The sequence below is a fragment of the Vulpes lagopus genome, chromosome 14 (assembly GCF_018345385.1).
Source record: "Vulpes lagopus strain Blue_001 chromosome 14, ASM1834538v1, whole genome shotgun sequence".
NCBI classification, from domain to species: domain Eukaryota; kingdom Metazoa; phylum Chordata; class Mammalia; order Carnivora; family Canidae; genus Vulpes; species Vulpes lagopus.
Genome location: NC_054837.1, coordinates 36,313,463 through 36,339,034, shown reverse-complemented (window position 1 = coordinate 36,339,034; position 25,572 = coordinate 36,313,463). Strand labels below are relative to the sequence as shown.

The window sequence follows — 25,572 nt, the reverse complement described above, 5'->3', positions numbered from 1 at the left end:
TGTTTTTTCTTAACATTTGGTAATTTACCAGTGAAATCTCTTTTCATTTTTTTCTCTTTAATTCAGTCCAGTTTTTTAAATTGGAAATAAGTAATCTGTATGTTTTTAAGCTTAAGTTGTCGTTCTTCATTATACATACTTGCCTGTTTACTTGTTTTCCATAATCTACTTATCTCACTGAATAAGGTGGTGTGCTTCAAATTTGACTCTAAATAATTATGCCAGGAATGTCTTCTAAGTGCTCTGTAGTTTTGTGGTGCTTTTGGCATTAATTTGACTATGGGAGCCAGAAAGATGTCTGTCCTGTCCTTCCTCTCCTTTAGGGACAGTCCTTCCCCTCTCATCTGTGGCTCTGTAAGCACCACCACGAGAGCCAGGCTTCCCAGCACCAGGTACAGGCTGTAGTGTGAGGTAGAAGAGGCTTCTCTAGGCGGGCATGGGACTCCCCCCACCATTGGGGGTCAAGATCACGCACTCTGCAAATGAGAATGTGATGTCCCGTTGATTTAGGACTGCCGTCATTGAGGAGGGAGGAATCAGTAGGAATGACAGGTAGAGCATGTCGGTATGCTCCAGGGTCCCCTGGAACTGGGACTTGGGATCAGGGTAAAGCCTCTGTGCAGAGGGCTCTGCACTGAGGAATTGCTGGTGTGGATGCTACCACACCTCTCCTCTGACACTTGCAGCAGAAAAAGCCAGGGGCGAGGTGATGCTGAGGAACTCCAGCTTCAGGAGTTCACCTCAGACTTTTCCAGTCCAGACAGAGCAAGGAGGCCCAAGGGGCCATCCCTGACAAGCTCTGTTCTCCAAAGGTTCTGTCTCTGGACACGAACATCACAAACCAGGTGAACAAATTGAACCGGGATCTGCTTCGTCTGGTGGACGTTGGCGAGTTCTCGGAGGAGGCACAGTTCCGAGACCCTTGCCGTTCCTACGTGCTCCCTGAGGTCATCTGCCGCAGCTGTAACTTCTGCCGGGACCTGGACCTGTGCAAAGAGTTCGCCTTCTCGCAGGTGGGCAGTCTCTGGGTTCTTGCGCTCTCATTGGGTGGGAGGTGCTGCCGCGCCCACTGTTGAGCTTCTGCTAGTTGTGACATAAAAGGCACTCACTGGCCTTGAGGACAATAGAAGACTGACCTGGCCCTGTCCTCCTCTGCCTAGGATGGGGCTGTGCTGCCTCAGTGGCTCTGCTCAAACTGTCAGGTTGCCTATGACACCTCAGTCATCGAGATGGCCCTGGTGGAAGCCCTGCAGAAGAAACTGATGGCCTTCACTCTGCAGGACCTGGTGAGCCTGATGGACCTGGCCTGCCCTCGAGTGGGCAGAGGGCTTTTTTTTTTTTTTAAGATTTTATCCATTTACTCATGAGACACAGAGAGAGAGAGAGGCAGAGACACAGGCAGAGGGAGAAGCAGGCTCCATGCAGGGACCCTGACATTGGACTCGATCCTGGGTCTCCAGGATCACGCCCTGGCCTGGGCTGAAGGCAGCACTAAACTGCTGAGCCACCCGGGCTGCCCCAGAGGGCTTCTTAATAAGTAGTTTGCACCCGTGAGAAACTATGGGTTTGCACACTTCTCAAGTCACAACCCAGTCCTCTGAGGTGACCATCCCTTGGTTCAGGCATTGTCCTTGTGATTCATTCTCCTAGTGTCTTTGGGGTTCCTGCAGGGGCCAGGTGCTGGCTATGTGGACTTCTCATAGTGGGAGGGGATAGCAAGCAAGGTAGAGTGTGTGTCATGGTAAGTGTCAAGAGAACGGGATGGGGGAGAGAGAGACAGGGGTATTCTCACTGAGAGGAGACATCTGAGCAGAGATCTGAGGGGGTGTGATGGAATGGGGAGGCCCAAGGGAGGAGCACGGGTGAGGGAGCAGAGTGAATGCAGCACCCTCAGTGATGGTGTTAGGAAGGAAGCGAATAGTGCATTTGGATAAATCCTATTGCAAAATCTTGAATTTTATTCATAGTTGAGCTAAAGGCCATGGCGGTGGAGAGCAGGGAGGGCCTGTCAAGTGAAAGCGCTGAGCTGCAGACCACTGCTGGCTGTTACCGTTACTGGCCTAGGCTGGGGAGACTCCTGACCAGGACTGCTCCTCATTGCAGATCTGCCTGAAGTGCCGAGGTGTGAAGGAGACCAACATGCCTGTGTACTGCAGCTGCGCCGGGGGCTTTACCCTCACCATCCACACCAAGGTGGGGGCTCCACAGCCAGCTAGCTCTGCAGCCCTTTACCATTTTCCTTTATCTGCTTCTTTCTCTACGTATGGGGCCTCTGCCGTGCTTCCCTGTTCCTCCTCTGGAACCAGGTCTCACTGTGATGGGTCATTTCTGCAGGTCTTCATGGAGCAGATTGGAATCTTCCAGAACATTGCCCAGCACTATGGCATGTCCTACCTCACAGAGACCCTGGAGTGGCTGCTGCAGAAGAACCCTCAGCTGGGCCACTAGCACCATGAGCAGCATTGCCATTCTCTGCCCTGACTTCCCAAACTTGTCACCTTGTCTGGGATGGAGCACCAAGGAAAATAAGCCCCGGGGAGCTTCGGGGAGCAGGTCACATGGCTCCAGAGAGGCCTGACCTAACTAGTGCAGGAAGCGGCTCCATCTCTGGGTTCCCTGGGCCTCCAGCTGTGGTCAGGCCACCCATGTCAGGGAGGGGCCCCACCACTGTCTTGCTGAATAAACAGTCCTCCCTGCAGCCCTGCCCCCCTACCCTCTCCACTGCTGTTTCAGCGGGGCGGGGTTGGGGGGCGGTTGTCTTGTCTGTGCGGAGTCCTTGAGGGTAGGTGGGTCTAGTGATGCCTAGAGAGTCTGTGGCCCCTGGCCCATGTTTTCTGATCACTTGTTACCTCGGAGAACATGTCCTGGGGCTTGACGTCAGCAGGATTTGGGCCATTTCCAGGTACTCCAGAACCGAAACCTGTGGGGACCTGTATGTTTTTCGCACGATGAGTTCCCGAGACTTGGGCTTCTTGTCTGGAAACTTCCTGGACAGAGTAGGGTCTACTGGAGCAGTCCCCTTGTCTGCAGCACCCCTACCCTCTGATGCATCTATGCTGTGACAAGTGCCCTCCAGGTCCATGCGCTGCTCCCAGACTAGCAGGGAGCCAGAGGGCCCAGTGGGGGAGGCAGGTGCACACCATCTATTGCAGACTTGAATGTCATCAAGTGTTAGCACCTGGGTTTAAGGAAAACATTTCTTTCCATGAAGACTTCAAGTTTTTTCCTTCAGCTCTGAGGGATCTGTGTCTGGGGAGAGACAGGAGAAACACAACAGCAGCAATTTTGTGGGGGTTGAGCAGTTCCATTCTGGCTTCTCAGCCTTAGGGATTGGTCCAAGCCCTCTTTCCCTGGTGAGGCCAGCCCGGCCTCCAGAGGCCAAGTGGTCCATAGATCTGGGACCTGATGCTGTGCTCTCCCCGTGGGTGGGGCTGGGCAAGGGGAGGAGCCCCAGGCCTGGGGGAGGGAGGGTCTGCCCTTCAGTGACCCCAAGAAGACTGCTGAGCATCTGCTTCCGCTGTTGTTTCCTCAACCCCAGAAGACCAACTCCACGCTTCGTTTTTAACTAGATGAGACTGGAAGCAGAAAAGGAACAGCAGAGTTGGCAAGGCAACAAGCAGGCTAAGTGAGTCCTTTGCTCAGACCCCAAATGGGCAGCCCCCAGGGAAGCCCTGGGTGAGCCCCAGGCTGCTGTTGGCGCTGCATCCACCAAAAATTCACCCTTGTTGCCTGAGTATTACATTACACTTGGAACTCTCATTTTACTCTTTGAATTTTACGTTTCTTAAAATTTTACGTGTGTGTGTGCAAGGTGTCTGTCTCTACAAGGATAGAAGGAAGAGTAGCTACCATCTGTCCAGCTGGGTGCATTGGCCCCTGGGTCCTGTGCATGGGTGTGTCTAGGCCCCGTGGCCATGAGAAACTTGACACTGGCTGGAAGGTGGACAGAGGCTGCATCAGCCCCCAGATGGAGATCAAATCAAATTAGGGCTAGATGGTGGGGGAGGGGCACTAACTAGGCTTCCTGGAAGCAAAGCCAGGGAAGTCCCAGGGGGTGGGGGTGGGGCTGGGGACCTGGACACTGCACCGTGTGTCCCTGCAGCGGGGCTCGGGCATTTGGGGTGGGGTAGCTGTGGGCCCCAGGATACTCTCATGCTTGGGAATGGGAAACCTGAACCCTGGCCACAGTCCTTGAATCACAGTCCAGCCCTGACTGGAAAAGCCAGTTTCTCCAAAGCTAGAGCTGGATGTCAGCAAGCCAGACACCTAGGATGTTGCAGGCTTTGGGTGACCGTGGAGTTATCACCTCAAGGATGGGAGGGTCTCTACAGGATGCCAGGCGGAGGCTTCTCAGATGTGTTATTGCTGGCCGGGTTGGGTGTGGGCAGGTGGAAGGGCTAGCTCTGGCCACTTGCTAGTGCCGCTTGAACTTGGGGACTCAGGCTGGGCAGGGTCTGAGCCTTCACTGGACCTTGGAAGTGACAGGATCCCAGCTGAGGTGATGTGCGCAAAGCATGACCCATGCTGCCTCAGAACTGTGTACTTGCCATCCCTGTTGCTAGGAAACCGCCGTCCAAGTTCTGGCAGCCCCTCAAGTGGGGGCTTGACCAGGCAGGCACCAAGCAGGGTTGCTGAGTGTAACGACTGCTGTGGTCTCTGAGGGTGTGGTGTGGCCAGCTGGCGCCAACATGTATGCCTCTTCAACCTGGCCCACCTTCTCCGTCCCCCTGACCAGCACTAAATTCCTGCCCTGCCCAGGCCCTGCTTTAAGTGGGGCCTGGGAAGCTTGTACCGGTATTTGAAGCAAGAGCCAGTGTTTGCCTTAGCACGACTCTCCTCATCTCCCTGGCCTCCCTCCTCCAGAGTCCCCATCCTTTCCCATGTTTTGGGTCTGGGGTGATAACTCCTGCCCCCAGGAGGCTGCTAAGCCAACTGTACCGTAGGCGCTGGACCAGTCTGAGTTCCTCATGCACTGTCTGAGCCCAGCCCCTTGGCCCTGCTGCTGACCTTACCATGACCTGGCTGGACGTGGGGGTAAACATGCCTGTGCGCCGGGCTGGGGAGACAGGGCCAGAGGCGTCCACTGCCCCCCACTGCAAGGATCCTCTACTACATGTTTGTATTCAGGGCCTCAAGATGCTTTTACTGAAAAATGAGGCCAGAGCTTCTGGTCACAGGTTTATTGGATTCTGGATGTGTGATTTCTTGGCCATGAAGCAAGCAAAGGGCCCGGGTGGGGAGGGGTAAGAGGCCTGTGAGGAAGTCAGGGGAGAATGAGGCAGGGATCTGCCCCTCCCTCCAGGCCTAGGGACACGGCCAGGGTCTGGGTGCCACCCATTTCTGTCCGCGCATCACCCGGTTGCACGGGGATCTTGGGTTCCTGGTCTCCATGGGCTACCAGGGAAGTGCAGACACCAGGGACCCCCCAGGTGGGGCCTTGCTCAAGCAGCAGGATTGAGAGTGTGTGGTGGGCTCAGAGCTGGGCCAGACCTCGGGGATCTGCGAGTGTGGAGTCCTGCCGGGGAGGCTCGGAGGCGCACAGCTGTGGTCCAGTGGTCTGCTCGGGAGTATCCACCATCTGCTTGGGTGGGGGCGGGACAGCCAGAGCTTGGCAGGCCTGGCTGGGGTCTGCAGGGCAGGGAGGGACTGGGGGAGGGGCCTGGCCCAAAACCAGAGCCAGAGTCACTGGCCAGCTACCAGGGGAGTGTCTGGGTGCGCAGACCTTGTCGAATTTCTTATGGCTGTACACCTTGTTTTTGTTCATGAACGTCAGCAAGATCCAGTCACACAGGAAGGAGCCCTGGGCCAGCAAGACCCACGTGTGAAGGCCAGGGCAACACCCTCCTCCCAGCCCCCCACCAAGACCCCCAGGCCCAGCATGTATTTCCTTACCACTCCAATGGAAGTCAGTGCTGTGGCCAGATTAATGATGGTGGGAATCAGGCTGAACTTCCCTGCCTTGGGAGGGGAAGCTGCCTTAGATGGTTGTGGGGTCAGGGGCACAGGGGACTCAAGGGAGAATGAGGGAGATGGGACGAGCCAGCTCAGTTCTGGGCCTGCTGGAACCCAGGCTGCTTTACCTGTCCATGCACAATGACATCAATGCGGATCCCATAGGCCTTGATGAGTGTGCGGGTTGTGCTGCCGTTTGTCTTGTAATATTTGGCAAACCTGGAAAAGAACGACCCTGAGGAGCATGTGGTGGGCGCCCACTGAGATTCTCACCTGAGATGAGAAGCTGCAAGACCCCACCAGCCCCTGGCCCGGTTGTGTTGGAGCTACTGCAGCAGGGCCAGCGAGGACCCTGCCCTCCCAAGGCTGTTACCTGAAGTTGTAGCCAGACGAGGCTGGGACGTGCTTGGGGTCGAGCCTTCGGAAGGAGTATTTGGGGTTGCATTTTGACGCCGGCAGGTCCAGGTCACAGTCCCAGTTGATGACGACTCCAATGACGCCACCCTGCCAAGAAGTGGGCACAGAGACGGGTGTTAGGGAAGGACCCTCAAGAGCCAGGGGGTCCTGCCCTGAGACTACTCAGATGGGGTGCTCATCTCTGGGTACCTGGGGCAACTCAGGGCTGAGCCAGGAGTGCTGGGGGAGTGTCCTCTGCTTCTGAAGCATGAGGGGACACCAGTGGCCAGCTGTGTGACCAGGAGTCAATAATTCAGCAGGAGCCCTGCACACCCTGCACGATCGGGTTGGCCGATCATGTTTCTCTCCTCTGCCTGGACAGCGCCAAGGTTGGCAGACCCTTGGTCTACAAGTGGGAGCCAGCACCTGGTCGGAGGGCTGGTTCGCCCACTCCCCTCTGCTGCCCCCTCACCGTATGTGCCAGCTCCGTGAAGTTCTCCCCTGCTTGCTCCACGATGAAGCCCAGCTTGAAGATGGGACAGTAGAGGTCAGAGACCTCATCGAACGTGCAGTGTCTCAGGTAGCCGTCCTTGCGGTGCTCTATGTTGCCCCTGAGGACAACATCGGGTGGGGGAGGAGCAGAAGCTCTGCCCACACACCCCACATTCCCAGGAGGGAGCTCCCATCCCTAGCCCGTTGTCACCATACCCCAGTGGCTCTTACTTGGAGAACTGGAATTTAGGGTAGTGGATGCTGTTCTTGATGAGGATGGTGAAATTTGGGGCCATCTTGCCGAGAAACTGGCTGAGGAGGCACAGACTGGGTGTGTTTCGGGTTCCCGCCCCAGCCCCCCTCCCCAGCACATCCCAGCTCTGGTCACTGAGGTGAGAAAGGGGCAAAATAGTCGTGCTGGGGTGTCCGCTGGGTCCCAGGGAGGTGGGGGCACTGGGCGTGCACACCTGACAGAGGCCCCATCTTCCACTGGGCACCAGCCAGACACTTCGCAGGTCTTGGCTGAGCCTTGGTAGTAGGGTACACAGCGCCCGGTCCGAAGGCCTGTGGGCAGACTGGGCTCAGGGGCTGAGGGGTGAGGCCCTGCCCCGCCCCACCCCGCCCGGCCTGCACCAACCGTTTCCCAGCATGTCCAGCTGCCCCCGCACACAGTCCTCGTCGGAGTCACAGGTGGCGTCGCTGACCCTCACACTCTGGGGAGGAGCCCGCTCGTCAGAAGCCCCACACCTGGGCAGGGTCCCCGCCCCCCAGCCCGCGTGGCCCTCCCGGCCTCACCTCCGGGCAGTTGCCGAGGGTCTGGGAGGCCGTGACCTCAATCCTGGTGATGATGCTGAACACGCTGCCTCCCTGGGCTCAGAAAGAGGGGACGGTCGGCCAAGGTGGGCGGCGCAGTCACCCCTCGCCCCTTCCCGGGGCCGCGGGCCGCGAGCGCACCTCGGGGGGCTTCACGTACTCCTCCACGTCCCACACTTTGTGCTCGGAGTAGGTGATGCCCTTGACCTTGGTGATGACGGAGCTCTCGGGGCCCGTCTCGCTGTCCTGGTAGCTCTTCTGCACGATGAACACGTACCTGCGGGGCGGGCAGGGCCGCTCTGGGGGCGACCCGGGACCCTGCCCCGCCGTCGCCGCTGCTCCCGGCCCCGGCCCCCGCCCGGCCCCCGCCCGGCCCCCGCCCGGCCCCCGCCCGGCCCCACGCACCACACGAAGTAGAGCAGGATGAGCAGCTGCACCGCGCGGTACACGACGCCCAGGCGCCGGTTCTTCACCACGATCACCTTGGGCGTCTCGTAGTCCCAGAGAGCGGCCCAGCAGCCCCCGGCCAGGCGCCGGGCCGCCCCCCGCCCCCGCCCCCGCTCCCCGCTCCCGCTCCCGCTCCCGCCGGGGGCTTGGGCTCCGCGGCCGCCATGGCCCGGGACTCCGCCCGGGGCGGGAGGCGGCGCGCACCCTGCGGGCTCGGGGCGCGGGCAGGGGAGCCCCACGGCACCGCCCCGGGGCGTGGCCTGGCGCGCCCCGCCCCGCCCCCCGGCCGGGTCCGCGCAGGGCTTGGCGCGCGCGGGGTGTACCTGGCAGGTGCCGGCCAGGTAGGCCCGGAGCGCGGGGCGGGCGGGGGGGCGCACGAGGGCGCACGAGGGCCTCCTGGGGTGCGGGGACGTCCCGGCGGCGCGCCCCAGGGGCAGCCCGGGGCACTCCCCTCCCCCGGCTTAGGGCGTCCACACGCGAGGACGTCGTGTTGGCCCAGGGTCTGCGGGGTCCCAAGGCCGTTCTGGTTCCCGCCCGCCCTCGCGCCCCGGCGCAGCCCGCAGCCCTGGGCAGGCTCAGAGCCACTGGGTTCGAGCCCCTGCTCCGCCGAGCGTCCGACCCTCGCGTCTACCCAGTTGGCTGCGGCTCCCGGCTCTGCCTTCAGCCACTTCCAATCCAGTTGGTTTCTTTGCGACCAAAGTTGTGGTTTTTTTTATTGATCCTTGTTATATCTTCACCCCATTTCATTATTTTGGAGCAAATCCCAGACATCATAGTATTTCACAGAATGACAAATTTCTTACTTTATTTAGGTGAAATTTACTCAGCCTCTAATTAACTGTCTTAACGAACAATTGTTTAATGAACAACTAAACACTGTTGTGCGACCATCGTTATCTGCTTCTAAGATACTTACATGGTTCGCAAATAAACTCCCCGTTTCCCCCTCCTCCCATGCATTGGCAACCACCAATCTCCTTTCTGCGGATTTATCTCTTTTGTGTATTTCATATAATGGAATCATATGCTGTTTTTCATTTTGTGCCTGCTGTTCTATCACTGGGCATAATGTTTCCAAGGTCCATCCAGGTTGTAGCATGTATCAATACTTCATTCCTTTTTGTGGAACAATGATTCCAGTGAGTGGTTATTTCACAACTTATCTTTTTTTTTTTTTTTATGATAGTCACACACACACACACACAGAGAGAGAGAGAGAGAGGCAGAGACACAGGCAGAGGGAGAAGCAGGCTCCATGCACCGGGAGCCCGATGCGGGATTTGATCCCGGGTCTCCAGGATCGCGCCCTGGGCTAAAGGCAGGCGCCAAACCGCTGCGCCACCCAGCAATCCCAATAAATTTGGATTTAGTAATCGATAATAGATTCTTAGAAATGACACCAGAGATGCAAGCAACAAAAGAAAAAAATAGACAAACTGATCTTGTTGAAATTAAAGACTTTTGTGTCTCAAAGAACATGACCAAGACAGTGAAAAATGGCCCACAATGGGAGAAAACACTTGCAAATCATGTATTTGACAAGGGCCTCATGTCCAGAATATATAGAGAATTGTTACAAACCAACAACAAAAAGGCAAATCTAATTTTAAAATTGGCAAAAGATTAAGTAGAAATTTATCCAAGCACATACCATTTCCCCCACTAGAATGGCAATGACTAAATGAGCAGAAACTAACAAGTGTTGACAAGGATGTGCAAGTACTGGAGCCCTGATACACTGCCGACTGGAACATAGAGTGGCTCAGCTGCTTGGATCACGACCTGAGCCAAAGGCAGGCACTCAACCACTGAACCACCAAGGTGCCCTCCATTTTCAAATCTAAGGCCACAAATGTTTACTCCCATGTTTTCTTCTAAGAGTTTTATGCTTTTAGTTCTTACATTTAGGTCCTTGATGCATTTTGAGTTAGTTTCTGTATATGGTATGAGGTAGGGGGTCTAAGTTCATTCTTTTGCATGTAGAAACCCAAATTCCTAGGACTATTTGTTGAAAGACTACTCTTTCCCCATTAAATTATTTTGGTACTTGTTAAAAATCAATTTGTTTTATTCTATTTTACATATTTATATTTCACTTCTTGGCTCTCAGTTCAATTCCATAGATCTGCATTTCTACCTTTATGTCAATGAGAGTGGAATTGCTAGATCCTACAGTAACTTGTCTTGATTACTATAGCTTTGTAGTAAGGTTTGAACTTGGAAAGTATAAGTCTTCCACTTCTTTTTCTTTTTCAAGATTATTTTGGCAACTCCAGGTCCCTTGCATTTCCATATGAATTTTAGGATCAGTGTATCCATTTCTGCACCTGTAACTTTGATAGGGATTGTACTGAACCCTTAATTTGTATTTATTTACGATAGTCACACACACAGAGAGAGAGAGAGATCTCTCTCGTGATCTCGTGATCCTGGGGTCCTGAGATCTAGTCCTGTATCAGGCTCCCTGCAAGAAGCCTGCTTCTCCCTCTGCCTATGTCTCTGCTTCTCTCTGTATCTCTCATGAATAAATAAATAAAATCTTTTTAAAAATAAAAAAAAAGATTTGGTTGGGGGATGCCTGGGTAGCTCAACAGTTTGGCACCTGCCTTTGGGCTGGGGCATGATCCTGGGGTCCCGGGATGGAGTCCTGCATTGAGCTCCCTGAATGGAGCCTGCTTTTCCCTCTGTGTCTCTGCCTCTCTCTCTCTCTCTCTCATGAATAGATAAGTAAAATTAAAAATATATATATTTGTTGGGACGCCTGAATGGCTCAGTGGTTGAGTGTCTGCCTTTGGCTTAGAGCATGATGCCGGAGTCCCAGGATTGAGTTCTGCATTGGGCTCCCCAAAGAACCTGCTTCTGCCTCTGCCTATGTCTCTGCCTCTCTCTGTGTGTCTCTCATGAATAAATAAATAAAATCTTTAAAAAAAAAAGATTTGGCAATGGATTCTTGTAAATTACAACAAAGATATAAACAAAAAAATAGATAAACTGGACTTCACCAAAATTAACAACCGTGCTTCGAAGGATGCCATTGAGAAAGTGAAAACACCCACAGAATGGGAGAAAATATTTGCAAATCACATATATGATAAGGATTTGTATCTTAAAAAAACAACCCTCTTATAATGATGACGAATAATGGATTAAAAAATGGGCAAAGTTAAAAAAAAAAAGGGCAAAGTATCTGAATAGAAATTTTTCCAAAGAAGATACACAAATGGCCCATAAGTACATGAAAAAACTCTCGACATCATCAGGAGGAAGATATCACTACATACCACTGGGAAAGACATCCAACATTGTTGGAAAGGATGTGGGAAAATCACATTCTTCTTACATCTGATGGGAATGTAGATATGCTGCAGCCACTGTGGAAAGCTGTGTGGCAGTATATCAAAAGATTTGAACCTAGAGTTATCACAGGATCCACAATTCTACCTTTAGGTGGAAATGAAATGAAATGAAAACATGTTTTCATGCAGAAACTTGTACATAAGTGTTCATAGCATTACACATAATGACGAAGATTGGAAACAGCCTGAATGTCTATCAACTGATGGATGAATAAATAATACATGGTATATCCATGCAATGAAATAGAACTCTGCGATAAATAGAATAAAGTACCTTATATGTTCCATATGTTACAACATAGGTGAACCTAGAAAACATCATGCTAGTGAAAAAAGCTAGTCCCCGAAGGCCACCTGTTGTATGAGTCCACTTATATAAAACATCCAAAATAGGCAAATCCATAGAGAGGAAAGCACATTAGTGGTGCCAGGGGCTGGGTAAAGGGGGCAGCAAGTACAGACTACAGGGTCATGGTGCTGCCTGGGTGCGTGGTGGGATGGGCCACTGCTCCCTGTTGCCTATGGCCTGGGGATGACAGAGACCCTGCCCCCAGACCTGCAGATGTTGGTGTTGGCAGAGAGGGTCTCTATGCCTTAGAAGGGGGTGCCTGGTGAGTATGTGCCCCTTAGGAGCACAGGGTACATGGCTTTCCCGCTGGCCAGGGGCTGGTCACTGTGTATCTGGTGCAGTGACCAGCCTGATGCCAACAGCCAGGAGGGGCACACATCCTCACTCAGCATCTGGCACACTGACCTGACCAATAGAGGCTTTTATAAAGTCTTCGGGATCCAGTCGAGATTCAGGTATGTCAGGTGAAGGAGAACAGCTCTTCCGGGAGGCCAAGTGGAGGGAACATCGCTGACTCCGAGCACAGAGGTGGGTGCCAGAGCGAGAGGACGGTTGGGGTGCGCAGGGCAGTCGGGAGCCTGGGACACAGGGTTTGAGAAAGAGAAGACAAGAAGTGATGAATAATTGAAGCAAATTTCCTGATTTGAGCAAAGACTTGAATCTGCAGGTGGGTATGGCTTGTTGGGTCCCAGGGAGGATGACTTTAGGAAAGGGCCCAGACAGTCTGGGTTAGATGTTTAAATTCCAGGGATGAAGACAGGTGGACTCAAAGAGTGTGCACTCCGTGGCTCACCTGGCTCCCTGTCAGCGAGGCCCCGCCCTGGCAGCGTGCACAGGCATTTTTGTCTTCTGCATACACTCGGCGCATCTTCCTCATCTTTTCTCAGAGAAAAGGTATGCTAGGTAACCTCGCGTTTGTCCCAGAATTTACTGATTTCTGTTCTTGAGATGGGTTTCCTGCCCTGTGTCATTAGGAATGACGTCCTGCAAGGAGAGGGAAGGGCCCCGGGGAAGGCTCCAGTTACTAGCGTACAAGCAGCGTCTCACGTTCAGTGTGGAGTCGATGTTCGACTGGCTCGGGGGCGCGAAGCACTTACAGTGAATTTCTGACTATCCAGAAGTCTGCTGGAAAGAAAATTAAGAAATCAAATGGGAGCGGCTGGCTGGTTCAGTTGGTAGAGCGCGTGACTCTTGATCCTTGTGGGTTCAAGTCCCACACTGGGCAAAGAGCTTACTTAAGAAAATAAAAGTGTGTGTGTGTGTGGGGGGGAGACCAGAAAACCCGCCCGTTTAATCAAAGAAAGCAATAAAATGAAAACAGTTAATGCTAACTCCCCAGGCTGGGAGAAAGCCAATGTGGACTTTAGTCAAGGAATTTGTAAGAACAGCCAGTGTCCATTAAAACTCATAATTTGCATAATACTTTTAAGATATTTTATTTATTTATTTGAGAGGGAGAGAGCACAAGCAGGGGGAGCAGCAGAGGCAGAGGAAGAAGCACATCCCCACTGAACGGGGAGCCCAGCTCGGACTTCACCTGAGCTGAAGGCAGATGCTTAACGGACTGAGCCACCCAGGCGCCCCATATAATACTTTAAAATAAGTTAAAGAAATTAGTCTTGGGATCCCGGGGTGGCTCAGCGGTTGAGCATCTGCCTTTGGCCCAGGGCGTGATCCTGGAGTCCCGGGATCGAGTCCCGCGTCGGGCTCCCTGCATGGAGCCTGCTTCTCCCTCTGCCTGTGTCTCTGCCTCTCTCTCTTTGTGTGTCTCTCGTGAATAAATAAATAAAATCTTTTAAAAAATTTTTTAAAAATTAAAAAAAAAGAAATTAGTCTTAGGAGGACTGAGTCTCAATAGTTTTTCAAGTGGAGAAGTTTACAAATGAAAAAATTAAGTTATTCAATTGAATTCTAAAACCTTTGGTTAACAGGAAATATTACACTATGGCAAGAATCGAATAAAAATATCTATAAATAACAATATAAAACAACCAAGTTATAAGTAAAAGTTCAAAATAAAAAGTAAAAATAGATTTCCTTTATTGATATCAGATTCACATGCCTTATTTTTTTTCCATTTGGAGTGGAATTCATTGTTTCTAGTATCTTCCCAGGGTTGTGCAAACATCAAAATCTGACTTTAGAGCATTCCCTGCCCAGAACAGCAGCTGCATACCCATCCCCAGTGCCCGGCCCCTGCTCCTGGACCCCCTGGACACCAGGACACCAGGACTGCCTGAACCCCGGACCCCCTGGATTCCCTGGGGCCCCCCAGGACCCCCTGGTCTCCCTGGGCCCTCTGGACCTCTGGACCCCAGGATCCTCTGGGTCCCTCGACCCCTGGACCCCTGGACCCGCTGGACCCCAGGACCCTCTGGACCCCCTGGGCCCCCTAGACCCCAGGACCCCCAGACCCTGGACCTTCTGGACCCCAGGACCCCCCTGGACCTCTGGACCCTCTGGACTCCAGGACTCCTGAACTCCCTGGCCCCCTGGACCCCAGAACCCCAGGTCCCCCAGGACCCCTGCACCCTCTGGATCCCAGGACCCCTGGACTTCCTCAGCCCCCTGGGCCCCTGGACGTTTGGACCCCAGGACCCCCTGGGCCCCTGGACTCCTGGACCAGGGGACTCCTGTGTCTCCACCAGTGCGCCTGTGTGCAGCCCAGGCATCTGGGCTCCCTCCACACCCAGCTGCCGGGCTCCGGGCTGGGGTGCAGAGCCACTTGGACCCAGTGGGGACTTGGACCCGAGAAAGAACCACCCCTGCGTGCAGCCAGCCTACAGGGCCTGAGAAACAATACCGACAGATGGCCCTCCAGATTTGTGCCTCATTCTGCATCAGCTGTCTGTTGACACAACCATGTCCCCAACTGGACCAAGCACGCCCAGCTGGCAGGGGACGCACAATCCTTTCCTCTCAGAGCCTAGCACCTGGTTAATAAGGAATACGCTGGTGCACGTACCGACGGGTGAATGGTGTCTGCAGACACGAGCGAAGGCCACCCCCTGAGGCAAACAGGCCATTGATCCAGAGCTTGGGAGCCAGCCCCCAGGTGGGACCGGGGAACCCACAGGTGGGGATGCTGTGCCCAGAGGGGAGAAGAGGGCAGCCCACCTGACTGGCTAGGGCGCATATTTGGCTGGTCCTGACTTGGAAAGGGGGAAGTGGGGGGATCTGGGGTCACTGACCCGGTGCTGGCTGTCCAGCCAGTTGCTGCCTTGGCTGTGGTCAGCTTCCCCGGCCCCTGTGTGCAGGGGACATGCCTGCTTACATTCGGTCCCTCCTGAGAATGGTGGACGACTCTCGTGGGGTGGAAGGTGGGGACAGGGTGGAGACAGGACGGGACGGTGGGACATGTTCCAGTGATGCCACGGCACTATGCCCTGGGCTCCCTTGGCCTTGGGCCTCCTGGTTCTCCCTTGGGGGTTAGAGTCTCTTCTGGAATTACAGCTTGGCTGGTCACAGAGGAGCAGCCTTTTATCTTGGGGCCCAAGATAAAAAGGTAGGACCAGGGACGCCTGGGTGGCTCAGTGGTTGAGCATCTGCCTTAGGCTCAGGGCGTGATCCTGGAGTCCCGGGATCGAGTCCCATGTTGGGCTCCCTATGGGGAGCCTGCTTCTCCCTCTGCCTGTGTCTCTGCCTCTCTCTCTGTGTGTCTCATGAATGAATAAATAAAAATCCTTTAAAATAAAAGGAGGGGGGCAGCCTGGGTGACTTGGTGGTTTAGTGCCGCCTTCAGCTCAGGTCGTGATCCTGGAGTCCCAGGTTCAAGTCCCGCGTCAGGCTCCCTGCATGGAGCCTGCTTCTCCCTCTGCCTGTGTCTCTGTCTCTCTTTCTCTGTCTCTCATGAATAAATAAATAAAATCTAAAAAAAAAAAAAAAAGGTAGGACCACCAACTACTTGAGCAATTATCAAGTGCAAGGGAGAGATTTCCTGCAAGAACCGTCCACTCTCACACATTCACCGGTGTGGCCTGCTTCTCTGTGTGTAAGTGTGCCAAGGCTGCCTGCCTGGGGCCAGTGCCCTGGTCAAGGCCATGCCACCTCTTCTCAGGCAGTGAAAGAGGCAGGGTGGGTAAGGCCCCAGCGGGAGGGGTTTGTGCTCAAAATATAGTAGTCATGATTCAGGGAGTAATTTATTGGGATCTGTAATCTTTGGCAAGGTTTGGCATCAAGATTTTATTTGCCAGATCAAAATACTGTGGAATCATACCTGATATTGAGGTTTGGAAGGAAAGATGTCTGGTCTGAGAGATTGATTAACAAATATCCAAGAAATGAGACTCCATTCATAGAAGAATATATTCTTTTAAAGATTTTATTTATGGAGGGGATGCCTGGGTGGCTCAGCAGTTGGGCATCTGCCTTTGGCTCAGGGCATGATCCCAGAGTCCCAGGATCAAGTCCCACATCGGGCTTCCTGCGTGGAGTCTGCGTCTCCCTCTGCCTGTGTCTCTGCCTCTCTCTCTCTCTCTGTGTATGTGTCTCTCATGAATAAATAAATAAAATCTTAATTTTTTTTTATTTTTTTATTTTTTTTTTAAATCTTAATTTTTAAAAAAAATTTTATTTATTCATTTGACTCCCCTTATTTTAAAATACTCTTTTTTTTCTTTTTATTTATTTATGATAGTCACAGAGAGAGAGAGAGAGAGGCAGAGACACAGGCAGAGGGAGAAGCAGGCTCCATGCACCGGGAGCCCGACGTGGGATTCGATCCCGGGTCTCCAGGATCGCGCCCTGGGCCAAAGGCAGGCGCCAAACGGCTGCGCCACCCAGGGATCCCCCATCTTAAAATACTCTTATATGGGGGTGCCTGGGTGGCTCAGTGAAGCGCCTACCTTCCATCTCAGGGTCCTGGGATCAAGCCCCATGTCAGCCTCCGTGCTCAGTGGGGAGTTTGCTTCTCCTTCTACCTGCCCCCTGCTGCTCGAGCTCACTCTCTTTCTCTCTCAAATAAATAAAATCTTAAAAAAAGCAAAATAAGTGGGGGCCGTGAGCGCCCATTCTTTGAGTTCGGAACAACCATGGCCCCGGGGCTGTGGCCTGTGATTCACTGTGTTGAGACACACATAGGCACTTGGCCGTTGCAGCCACTGCATTGTGTGCAGTTCAGGGGCGTTAGGCGCATCCACACCGCTGTCAGCTGCCAACACCGTCCACCTCCAGGACTCTCTCATCTTTCCAGATGGATGCTCTGTCCCCACTAAACCCTGACCCCACCCAGACCCTGGCGTCCACCATCTACCCCGTGTCTGTGAGTCTGCCCGTGGCTCTGGGGCCCCCAGGTCAGTGGAGTCACGTGGCGTCTGCTGATGACCAGCTCCCTCCCTCAGCATCATGTCCTCGGGGCTCGTCTGGGTCCGGCAGGTGTCAGACGTTCCTTCCTTCTGAGGCTGAACCATAGTCCATTCTAGGGTTGGACCCCGTTTTGTTCATCCTTCATCCTGGACACGCAGACTGTTCCCCACTCTTGGCTGTGGACAGTGTGTTCCTGTGGGATGTGAACTGTGGGACGGATCAGGCACATCAGGCCCATTTTATAAACTGGTCTATGAACTTTTCAAGAACCCATGAAAAGGTCTGAGACCGTAAAGTCTCTTTTTTTATTTTTTAAAGATTTTATTCATCCATTCATGAGAGACAAAGAGAGAGAGGCAGAGACACAGGCAGAGGGAGAAGCAGGCTCCATGCAGGGAGCCCGGTGTGGGACTCGATCCCGGGACTCCAGGATCATGCCCTGGTGCTCAACCGCTGAGTCACCCACGTGTCCCAGTTTGAAACTTTATTTTTTTAAAGATTTTTTTTATTTATTCATGAGAGACACACAGAGAGAGAGAGAGAGGCAGAGACATAGGCAGAGGGAGAAGCAGGCTCCATGCAGGGAGCCGGATGCGGGACTTGATCCCGGGTCTCCAGGATCACACCCTGGGCTGCAGGCGGCGCTAAACCGCTGAGCCACCCGGGCTGCCCCAGTTTGAAACTTTAAAATGTTCAAGTTGTGATTCAGATTTAGCTTTTATATAGTTATAATACTTACATTCATTAGGTTTGATATGATATGGAAATAGGACTTTCAAAATTCATACAATGGCTATGGATTTGACCATTTATCTTCAAAACCATTTCTCCGACTCCATCGTCTGGTGTTATTTCTCCAGAACATGCGCTGAGGGGCATCTGGGAGCTCTGACCTACAGCGAGGGGGCAGAGGGGTTCCTGTGCTGTTCCCACTGTCCCTCCAGCCCCTGGCTCGTGGGGCTTACCCATCAGCAGAATGGGGTGCCGCCCAGCAGGTAGCTCAACACAGGGACTGATGCGTCTGCACCCCAGGAGGGGAATGCCCTGGCCCTACCCTGATCTGCATGGCCCGCCTCCAGGACAGGGAGGCATGAATGTCTGGTTAACTTACCCTACTGGTGGTAGGATAAGTGAGGCCCCGGAGGACTGGTGTAGATGTACCACAGGACTGGTTAGGGCACTTATTGGGCTTCTCAGGTTGGTCCTGGGGTGGGGAGGCCATAGCCACTGGCCCAGTGCCGGTCATCCAGGGCCAGCTGAGAGACCATGGCCAGCCAACCCGGGTTGGCTTCTGTAGCCTGGTGCTCAGAGTTCCACTTTCATGGACGGTCTGGCCATCGTCTGTATGTTCAGTCTTCTGGAACCAAAAGGCGGGCCTCGGGGTGCACTATGGAGATACCTGGTGGCCTCATATAAGAGCTATTTCTGAATGGTGTGAACGAGAGCCCGACCTCAGGGGCCTGGGAGCCTGGGAAATGCTGGTGGGAGCAACAGGTGGGCAGCCTCAGGATCCCCCATGACCTCTGGGCCTAAGGCCACCCAGAAGGCCTTGCTCATGGTCACCATCCACTATGCTGGGCAGTGCGTGGGGAACCCCCAAACTACATCAACCTGCTAGCAGGTGAGACCCACACTAGCACGGATGTGTCTCTTCTTTGCCGCTGCTTCTTTTGAGAGGAAAATATTTAGACACCATCACCAAACACAACTGAAATAGGCCTTGAAGTTCCTTTTAAAAGGTAAAAAGTAGAAGACTAATGCCATGGTTTGTGCCAGGTCCAGTGGCTTCTCTCTTCTCTCTTCCTCTGTGTCTGTCATTCTTCAGCGACTGCGGATCAAGCAGGCTCAGAGTTTATGCTACCGCATCTCCTTTGAAACCAGTTAGCAAACTTGTGGAAGAAATGCCCTAGCAGGGCTTCTGTTGTGTGTGGGCCACAGTTTATTGCAGATAAATTGAAGTATAAAGTTATAGAAAACCCCAAACGCAGACAGGTGATGTATCCTGTGACTTGCTATTTTTGCTAAGAAAACTATAAATGGTGCTAACCTCCTCTTGCCTTTCTGAGATGTCTTGTGTTGCTGAATTTGTCCTTACGGGAATTTGTATTTCACACTGGCAACAGGTAGTTCCTGGGTATTTTTGTGGAGGAGAAATGATACTGTGCTGACGCATATTGTAAGCACTCGGGGAAGATGCTGTCGTTGGTTGTTCAGACCAGCAAGTGCTCCTGTGGGTGTGAGATGAGCGGGAGGTAAACCAGAGTCACCGTGGCCCCCTCCCTGATGCTTGCTCCCCTACCCCAGCACCTCTGCCCGGCTCTGGCTCCAGAGTCTCCTCATGACCTTCCTATCCATGGAGCCTGCCCCCATCAAGGCGTCACCGGGCAGCCCTGTGCCCTCTCCAGGGCTCTGCTCCCAGGCTGGCCTCCTCCATCTATGTCCTTTCCGAGCACGTAGGCCCCCGTGTGTCTGCCTTTCTCCTAGGGGGATTCTGTGTTTCTGAGTACGGGCCAGCCCAGGGGACAACTTGCCTTGCAGTTGGGGGTGATCCCGGCCTCAGGACCTGAACAGTCTGGGAAGCTCAGCGAACAGAATTCCACTGTGCTTTGCAGCACACGTGACCCCAGCAACGAACTAAGGGGTAGAATGAGCATGGCTTCACTGGAATCATCTGGAAACCACACCAGTGGGACTGTGGGAACCCACCTCTCACCTCATAGACAGGGAGACAGGGTCCAGAAAGGCTCAGCTGTCCCTCTCAAGTCCCCGCAGTGAATGAGGGAACCTGGGATGGGCACACCAAGGTCTGAGTTTGAGACTCCAGGGCCTTGGCTTGGGGGCTGGCAGTCCTGAAGGGAGCCCTGCCACGGGTGCAGGAAGACAAATTCCAGGAGAGGTTCTGGAATGTGGACGAGGGGGCGGGGAGAGCATAGGCCTGGGGTAGAGGTTCAGAGTTGAGTTGGGGGGGGCACCCAGTCCTGCACCACAGGGCTTTGGGAGACAGCGTGTGGGGGTTTTGAGGCATCAGTGTCAGAACGCTTCCCAGGGCTCTGACCGCTGGAGGTATTGGAAAGAATGGGGGGAGAAGGCTGATGGACTCCAGGTTGTACTACGGGATGATGGAATGCTCTGGAACTAGATAGGGGAGGTGGTTGTGCAACATTAAGAATGCACTATATGGAGGTGCCCAGGGGGCTCAGCCAGTGAAGCATCCAACTCAGTTCTGGCTCTGCCCGCATTGGGCTCCACACTCAGCAGGGAGTCTGCTTGGGATGCTCTCCCTCTTTCTCCCTGCTCCTCCCTGCACTTGCTCTCCGTGCTCGTGCTCTCTCTCTCTCCAAGTGAATAAATGAATCTAAAAAAAAAAAAAAAAAAGGGCAGCAGCCCAGGTGGCTCAGCGGTTTAGAGCCACCTTCAGCCCTGGGTGTGATCCTGGAGACCTGAGATCGAGTCCCACGTCGGGCTCCCTGCATGGTGCCTGCTTCTCCCTCTGCCTCTCTCTCTCTCTCTCTGTGTCTCTCATGAATAAATAAAATATTTATTACAAAAGAAAAAAAGGAAAAGCAGCAAATGCCACTAAATTGTTCATTCTCTTTTTAAAAATTTTACAAAGACATGTATTTGAGACAGAGAGTGTGCATGTGAGAGAGCACGAGCCAAGGAGTGGCTGAGGCCAAGGGAGGAGCAGACTCCCCACTGAGCAGGGAGCCTGATGTGGGGCTCCCTGCGGTCATGACCTGAGCTGAAGCAGACACTTCACTGACTGAGCCACCCAGGCACCCTGAATTGTTCTCTTTCAAATGGTTGACTTTGTTACGTGACTATCACCTCAATTAATTGAGAGAGAGCGTGCCCTTGTGCCACGCAGGCGGAGGGGCTGAGGGAGAGGGAGAACCCCAAGCAGTCTCCCTGCTGAGTGTGGAGATAGGTACAGAGCTCGACCTCGCAACCCTGAGGTCACGACCTGAGCCAAAACCAAGGGTCAGATGTTTCACTGACTGAGCCACCCAGGTGCCCCAATATCACTTTATTTTAAAAAATAAAAGAATGAGAGGCAAAAATGAGATCCAAACTGTCAGCTTCATGAATGACCAGGCAACCCGCCAAACACCTTCAGGTGGGTGCAGCTCAGGCTTTGATCTGAGGCTGACCTGGGATCCTAACCCACATGCAGGACAGGAGAGTCACCTGCGCCCACTTCCCCAACCTGCAGGTGCCCCTCCCCGCCCTCACACAGCACGATTGCAGGGCAGGTACTGCCTACCTGTGGGGGAGACAGGAGCTGGACTGAGCAGGGAGCTCAGCAGTGAGGCTCTCAGGGGCCCTGGGTGCTAACGCCAGAGCTTCCTGTTTCACTCAGAGACTCAGAAATCAGTTCCTGGAGAAAGGGATGTTGGAAATTCGTTTTCCGTTCAATGATAGAGATTTGCTATCAGGCCTTAGAAGACACAGGGAGGAACCTTAAGTGGGTACTGGTGAGTGCAGGAAGCCAGGCTAGTCTGGAAGGGCTGCATCTGGATGGTTCCAACTCTAGGACATTGGGGACCAAGGAAGATGCCCCCCAATCCGTGGTTGCCAGGGTGTCGTGGGCAGGAGGAACAGGTGCAACACTCCGTGTGCTAATGTGCTGGCATTTGTCCAACACACAGAACATCCAGTACCTGGAGCAAGCCTAGGCCGCAGTGGCCTTGGGGTTGTGATAATCGCCCACGCGAGTTAATGTGACGGAAATAGGCAGGGGGCACGGGCCCTATGGGAACTCACCGTGCCTTCTTTTTTTTTTAAGATTTTAAATAAATATTTATTCATGACAGACAAAGAAAGAGAGAGAGAGAGAGAGATTGAGAGAGACACAGGCAGAGGGAGAAGCAGGCTCCATGCAGGGAGCCCGACGTGAGACTCGATCCCGGGTCTCCAGGATCACACCCCGGCGGAAGGCGGCGCTAAACCGCTGCGCCACCTGGGCTGCCCTCACTGTGCTTTTTGCACAAATTTTCTGTAAACTTAAAACTGCTCTAGAAAATATCATCTATTAATTTTTAAGAATTTATTTTGCAAAAAAAAAAAAAAGAACCTATTTTGCAAGAGAAAGATTGGGCAGGGGTGGGGGAAGGTTGTGGGTGCCCACCCGGGGGCCGTGGGGACAGGGCTGGCGTCTGGGGCGCTGGCCAGCCGTGAGCCCAATGGCGTGTGCTGGGCATCTGGTCTTGCTGCTCCTCCTGCTGCCCACATCCATGGCCTGGAGGACCAGGATCCCGTTCCCGTCCCATAAGGTAAGTGTACACCCCACGGCGTTGCACCAGCGGAGGCGCCCCCCTCACGGGCTCTCTGGGGCCCCCAGCTCCTTTCCTGCAGGTGCATGCCCCCATCCACCCAGTCTCATCTGGGCTCTTGAAAAGGAGGGTACCTGGGAGCACGTCCCCTTCCCCAGGCATTTGGGCATTCAGAACGCCTGATTCTGGTGCCCAGGACTCCAACACCAAATCCAGGCCAGACGGCGTGGGAGGAGGTGGGGGGGGAGCAGAGCAAGGGTCTGTACTGGGAGGGGTGTGGACAACTCGGGAGGGCCCGTCCTGCTGTCCCTCCTCCCCTCCCTGCTGCACACGGTGGTCAGCCTGGGCAGCTGGCGTGGGCCGCAGGGCTGAGCTTCCTCCTCTGGCCGCTTCTCCCCGCAAAGCCGCCTCGCCCCCAGCCCTGAGCGCCTTCCCCAGCTCCAGCTGCTCGAAGACCTTCAAAACCAAACACATTTTTCCTGTGTGAAAACGCGAGGAGGCAGCAGCCCCATGTGCTCCGGGGCCCTGGGCCCACCAGCCCTGTAGGGAGACCCCCGAGCTCCGTTGGCTGCTACGGACTGTGTTCAGGGCTCTGCCCTGCACCCCCTCCCCATGCTACAGGCCCCCGCCTCCCGCAGCAGGTAGGAAGTGCTGTACCCAGGGTGCAATGGCACCACTCTGTGCTCAGCACATTTTGTTTTGCTTTGGAAAATATACCTGTTTGTCATTTAAAAGTTGCTATTTATGTCAACAGTGGACGAGGATACTACTTTTAAGCAAGTTTATGCAAAGCTTCTCTCAGAGTTAGTGCCTACGCCGGAAAATTCAGTAGGTAGAACCCACACCAACGACAGTTTTGGGGCCCTTAGTAACTTTTTGAGTTTGCAAAGGAATTTTGACACCAAAAGTTTGAGAACTTTGATCAAAGGCTTTGAGAGCAGGTGGCCTCCCGGGGGTGGGGTGGGGCCCCAGACACAGCTCTGGGCTGGCTCTGTGACCCCAGGAGGCACCTGCCCTCTCTGAGCCTGTAAAGCCACGAGACACAGTCTCCTTCCTGCCGTGCTCCTCCTTCACTCGTCTTCTGTACCTCAGTTTACCCTCCTGTCCAGGTAGCTCACGAGATACAGACCGTGTTAGCTCCCTTCCTCTCCCTTTCCTTGGGCTCCCCCAGCCATCTGACCCACCAGGTGGGAAATATTCCAGGAAACTTGAAGGAACACAGAGAGAAGGGGACAGTGTTCTTACACTGAGCCGCCCTGGAGGGAAGCTGGGCCTCTATATCACCTGGTGCTCGGCCTTGCAGGGGATTGGGGAAGCCTGCGAGGGTCACTCAGAGTGCCAGAGCCACTGCTGCGTCACCAATAGCCTGAACCCGCGGACTTTCTGCACTTCCAGGACCATCTTCCTCAAGTGCTTGTCCTGGCAGAAGGTGTGTTGGAGCAGGGTGGCCAGGGTGAGGAGGGGAGAGGGCCCTCCTGCCCAGAGCCACCCTGGGAGGGGGCAGGGGGGCTAGTAGAGAACCAGGTCTCCATTTCCTGGTAGCCCAATAGCCACACCTGCTCTGAGCACTCGGAGTGCCAGAGCAACTGCTGTGTCACCACCAACGACAGCATGAAGACGTTCTGCAAGCCCAAGACTATCTTCCTACAGTGTATACCTTGGCGCAAGGTGAGCCAAAAGATGAGCCACGACAGGTAGGGGCAAGGCGAGAGTGGGGGGCAAGTGCCAGGCTCCTGCTCTGCATCCCCAGCCCAACGGGCACGACTGCACTGACCACACTGAGTGCAGGAGCCAGTGCTGCATCATGCCGAATGAGGTCAGCCGCCACCGGTGCATCCCCCGGAGTGGGCTCCTGGCCCAGTGCCTGCCCATGGTGAGTCCCCTTCACACGTGAGGTGGAGGTGCTTCCCGGAGGAGGGAGCCTTGATTTGCCTGAGGTCCTGCAGCGAGTAAACATGGCTCTGTCCCCAAAGCCACTGGTTGTCCCCCTGCAGGAGAGGCAGCCACCTGCTGTCTGGAGATTGGCCCCCATGTCCTTGAGCAGGAAAGTATGGGTGAGGCCCCAGAAAAGCAGACAGGTCATGGGCAGGATGAGGTTTGCAAGTCTGCCAGGGTTCCAGTAGGAAACATGTGCCACCTGCCATTGGATGTGTGGTGGGGTGGTGAACCCAAGGCACCAGGCAGCATCAGGATTTGCAACAGTGGGGTTGAGGGGTCCCAAGTGGGGGTCTCTCCAGAGCTGCTCTCTCCTTCTACCCTACCTCCTTCTGGACCTTTGTGATACCTGAACAGTAACTAGAAAACCCGAAGGACGGAGGTCAAGTGATGCAGCCCCAGAGGTCAGCCTCCTAGGGCACAAGACATGCATAGTGCCCTGGAGACCGCGGCAGCAGGCATGCGGGGACATGGGCAAATGAAAATTGGGGCTGAGGGTCAGAGTCAGGGTGATGGTGGTAGAAACATGGGAATAAAGATGGGGGGACAGAGGTGGGAGTGTCAGAGACAGTGGGAGGATGGGGGTGGGTTTGGGAGACAAAGGAGCAGATGGCAATGCGGAGGGTTGGAGATGGCAAGGGGGTTGCTGACAGACACACGGGGACAGTGCCACGTGGGTGTTTAAGTACATGGTTTGATGCTGGAATCTGAAACTTCCTTCAGGTCATAAAGGGGTCTGTGCTCCCACAGGCCAAGGACCACATATCTGAGCACGTAACCGTGTCCAGCCAAGTGAGGTATCAGCTCCTATGGTAGCACCAGGCTCAGCAGGTGCTCACGGAAACGTGTTAGGTGCTGGGTGCCTCCCGCTGCCCTGCCCCAGGGGAACTGAACGCATCGGTGAGGATGGGACAGCCGCTGGAGCCTTGCGGGCCGCATGTCCCACAGGCGGTGACACCAAGCTGCGCTGAAGGGCCAGCATGGACCCGGGGAAGCTCAGCCTGGGTCTCATGCCTGAGTTTCACTGGTGGCTCAGAGCTGCTCTCTCTCTGGGCTGTGAAGGCTTGTGGGTACCAGACACATACGCCCCCTCTCCTAGTGGTGAACTCCTGAGGCCAACAGTGGGGAGTGTCTCTGAGGACAAACCACAGCCCCGGGAACGCGCAGCTTAACGACTTCGCATCAACAAACGCCGCTGACCGCCTGAGCGTGTTTTGTCCCTTCCGTTTCCCCCCAGACAACAAGGGTAAGAAAA

The 25,572-nt window shown here is 54.2% G+C and overlaps 3 protein-coding genes across 4 annotated transcripts in view; 2 read left to right on the top strand and 1 right to left on the bottom strand.

Annotated features, from left to right (window-relative positions):
* POLE (DNA polymerase epsilon, catalytic subunit) overlaps positions 1-3,764 on the top strand; it is a 51,053-nt gene extending 47,289 nt beyond the window's left edge. The window contains exons 46-49 of one of the 2 annotated variants that reach the window (XM_041729063.1): positions 813-1,013; positions 1,161-1,286; positions 2,104-2,193; positions 2,335-3,764. In XM_041729063.1, coding sequence (XP_041584997.1) covers positions 813-1,013; positions 1,161-1,286; positions 2,104-2,193; positions 2,335-2,448 — 531 coding nt within the window. In that variant the 3' untranslated portion in view covers positions 2,449-3,764. Of the gene's footprint in view, positions 1-812; positions 1,014-1,160; positions 1,287-2,103; positions 2,194-2,334 lie in introns of those variants that run through there. The other variant, XM_041729064.1, reaches the window with a different exon arrangement.
* A 1,430-nt stretch (positions 3,765-5,194) lies between these two features.
* Positions 5,195-8,198, bottom strand: P2RX2 (purinergic receptor P2X 2; the record flags this gene model as incomplete). The annotated part of the gene is made up of 12 exons (XM_041728540.1): positions 5,195-5,578; positions 5,723-5,800; positions 5,893-5,958; positions 6,081-6,171; positions 6,326-6,456; positions 6,821-6,959; positions 7,072-7,152; positions 7,308-7,404; positions 7,478-7,553; positions 7,636-7,707; positions 7,795-7,930; positions 8,059-8,198. Coding segments are annotated over 12 exons (1,212 nt in total), but the record flags the coding sequence as incomplete, so codon positions are not given.
* A 66-nt stretch (positions 8,199-8,264) lies between these two features.
* On the top strand, positions 8,265-25,288 carry LRCOL1 (leucine rich colipase like 1). The gene is made up of 6 exons (XM_041728539.1): positions 8,265-8,441; positions 23,686-23,811; positions 23,925-24,050; positions 24,133-24,255; positions 25,068-25,129; positions 25,201-25,288. The coding sequence occupies exons 1-6, from the start codon at positions 8,265-8,267 to the stop codon at positions 25,286-25,288; spliced, it is 702 nt and encodes a 233-aa protein (XP_041584473.1).
* The last annotated feature ends 284 nt before the right edge of the window (positions 25,289-25,572 follow it).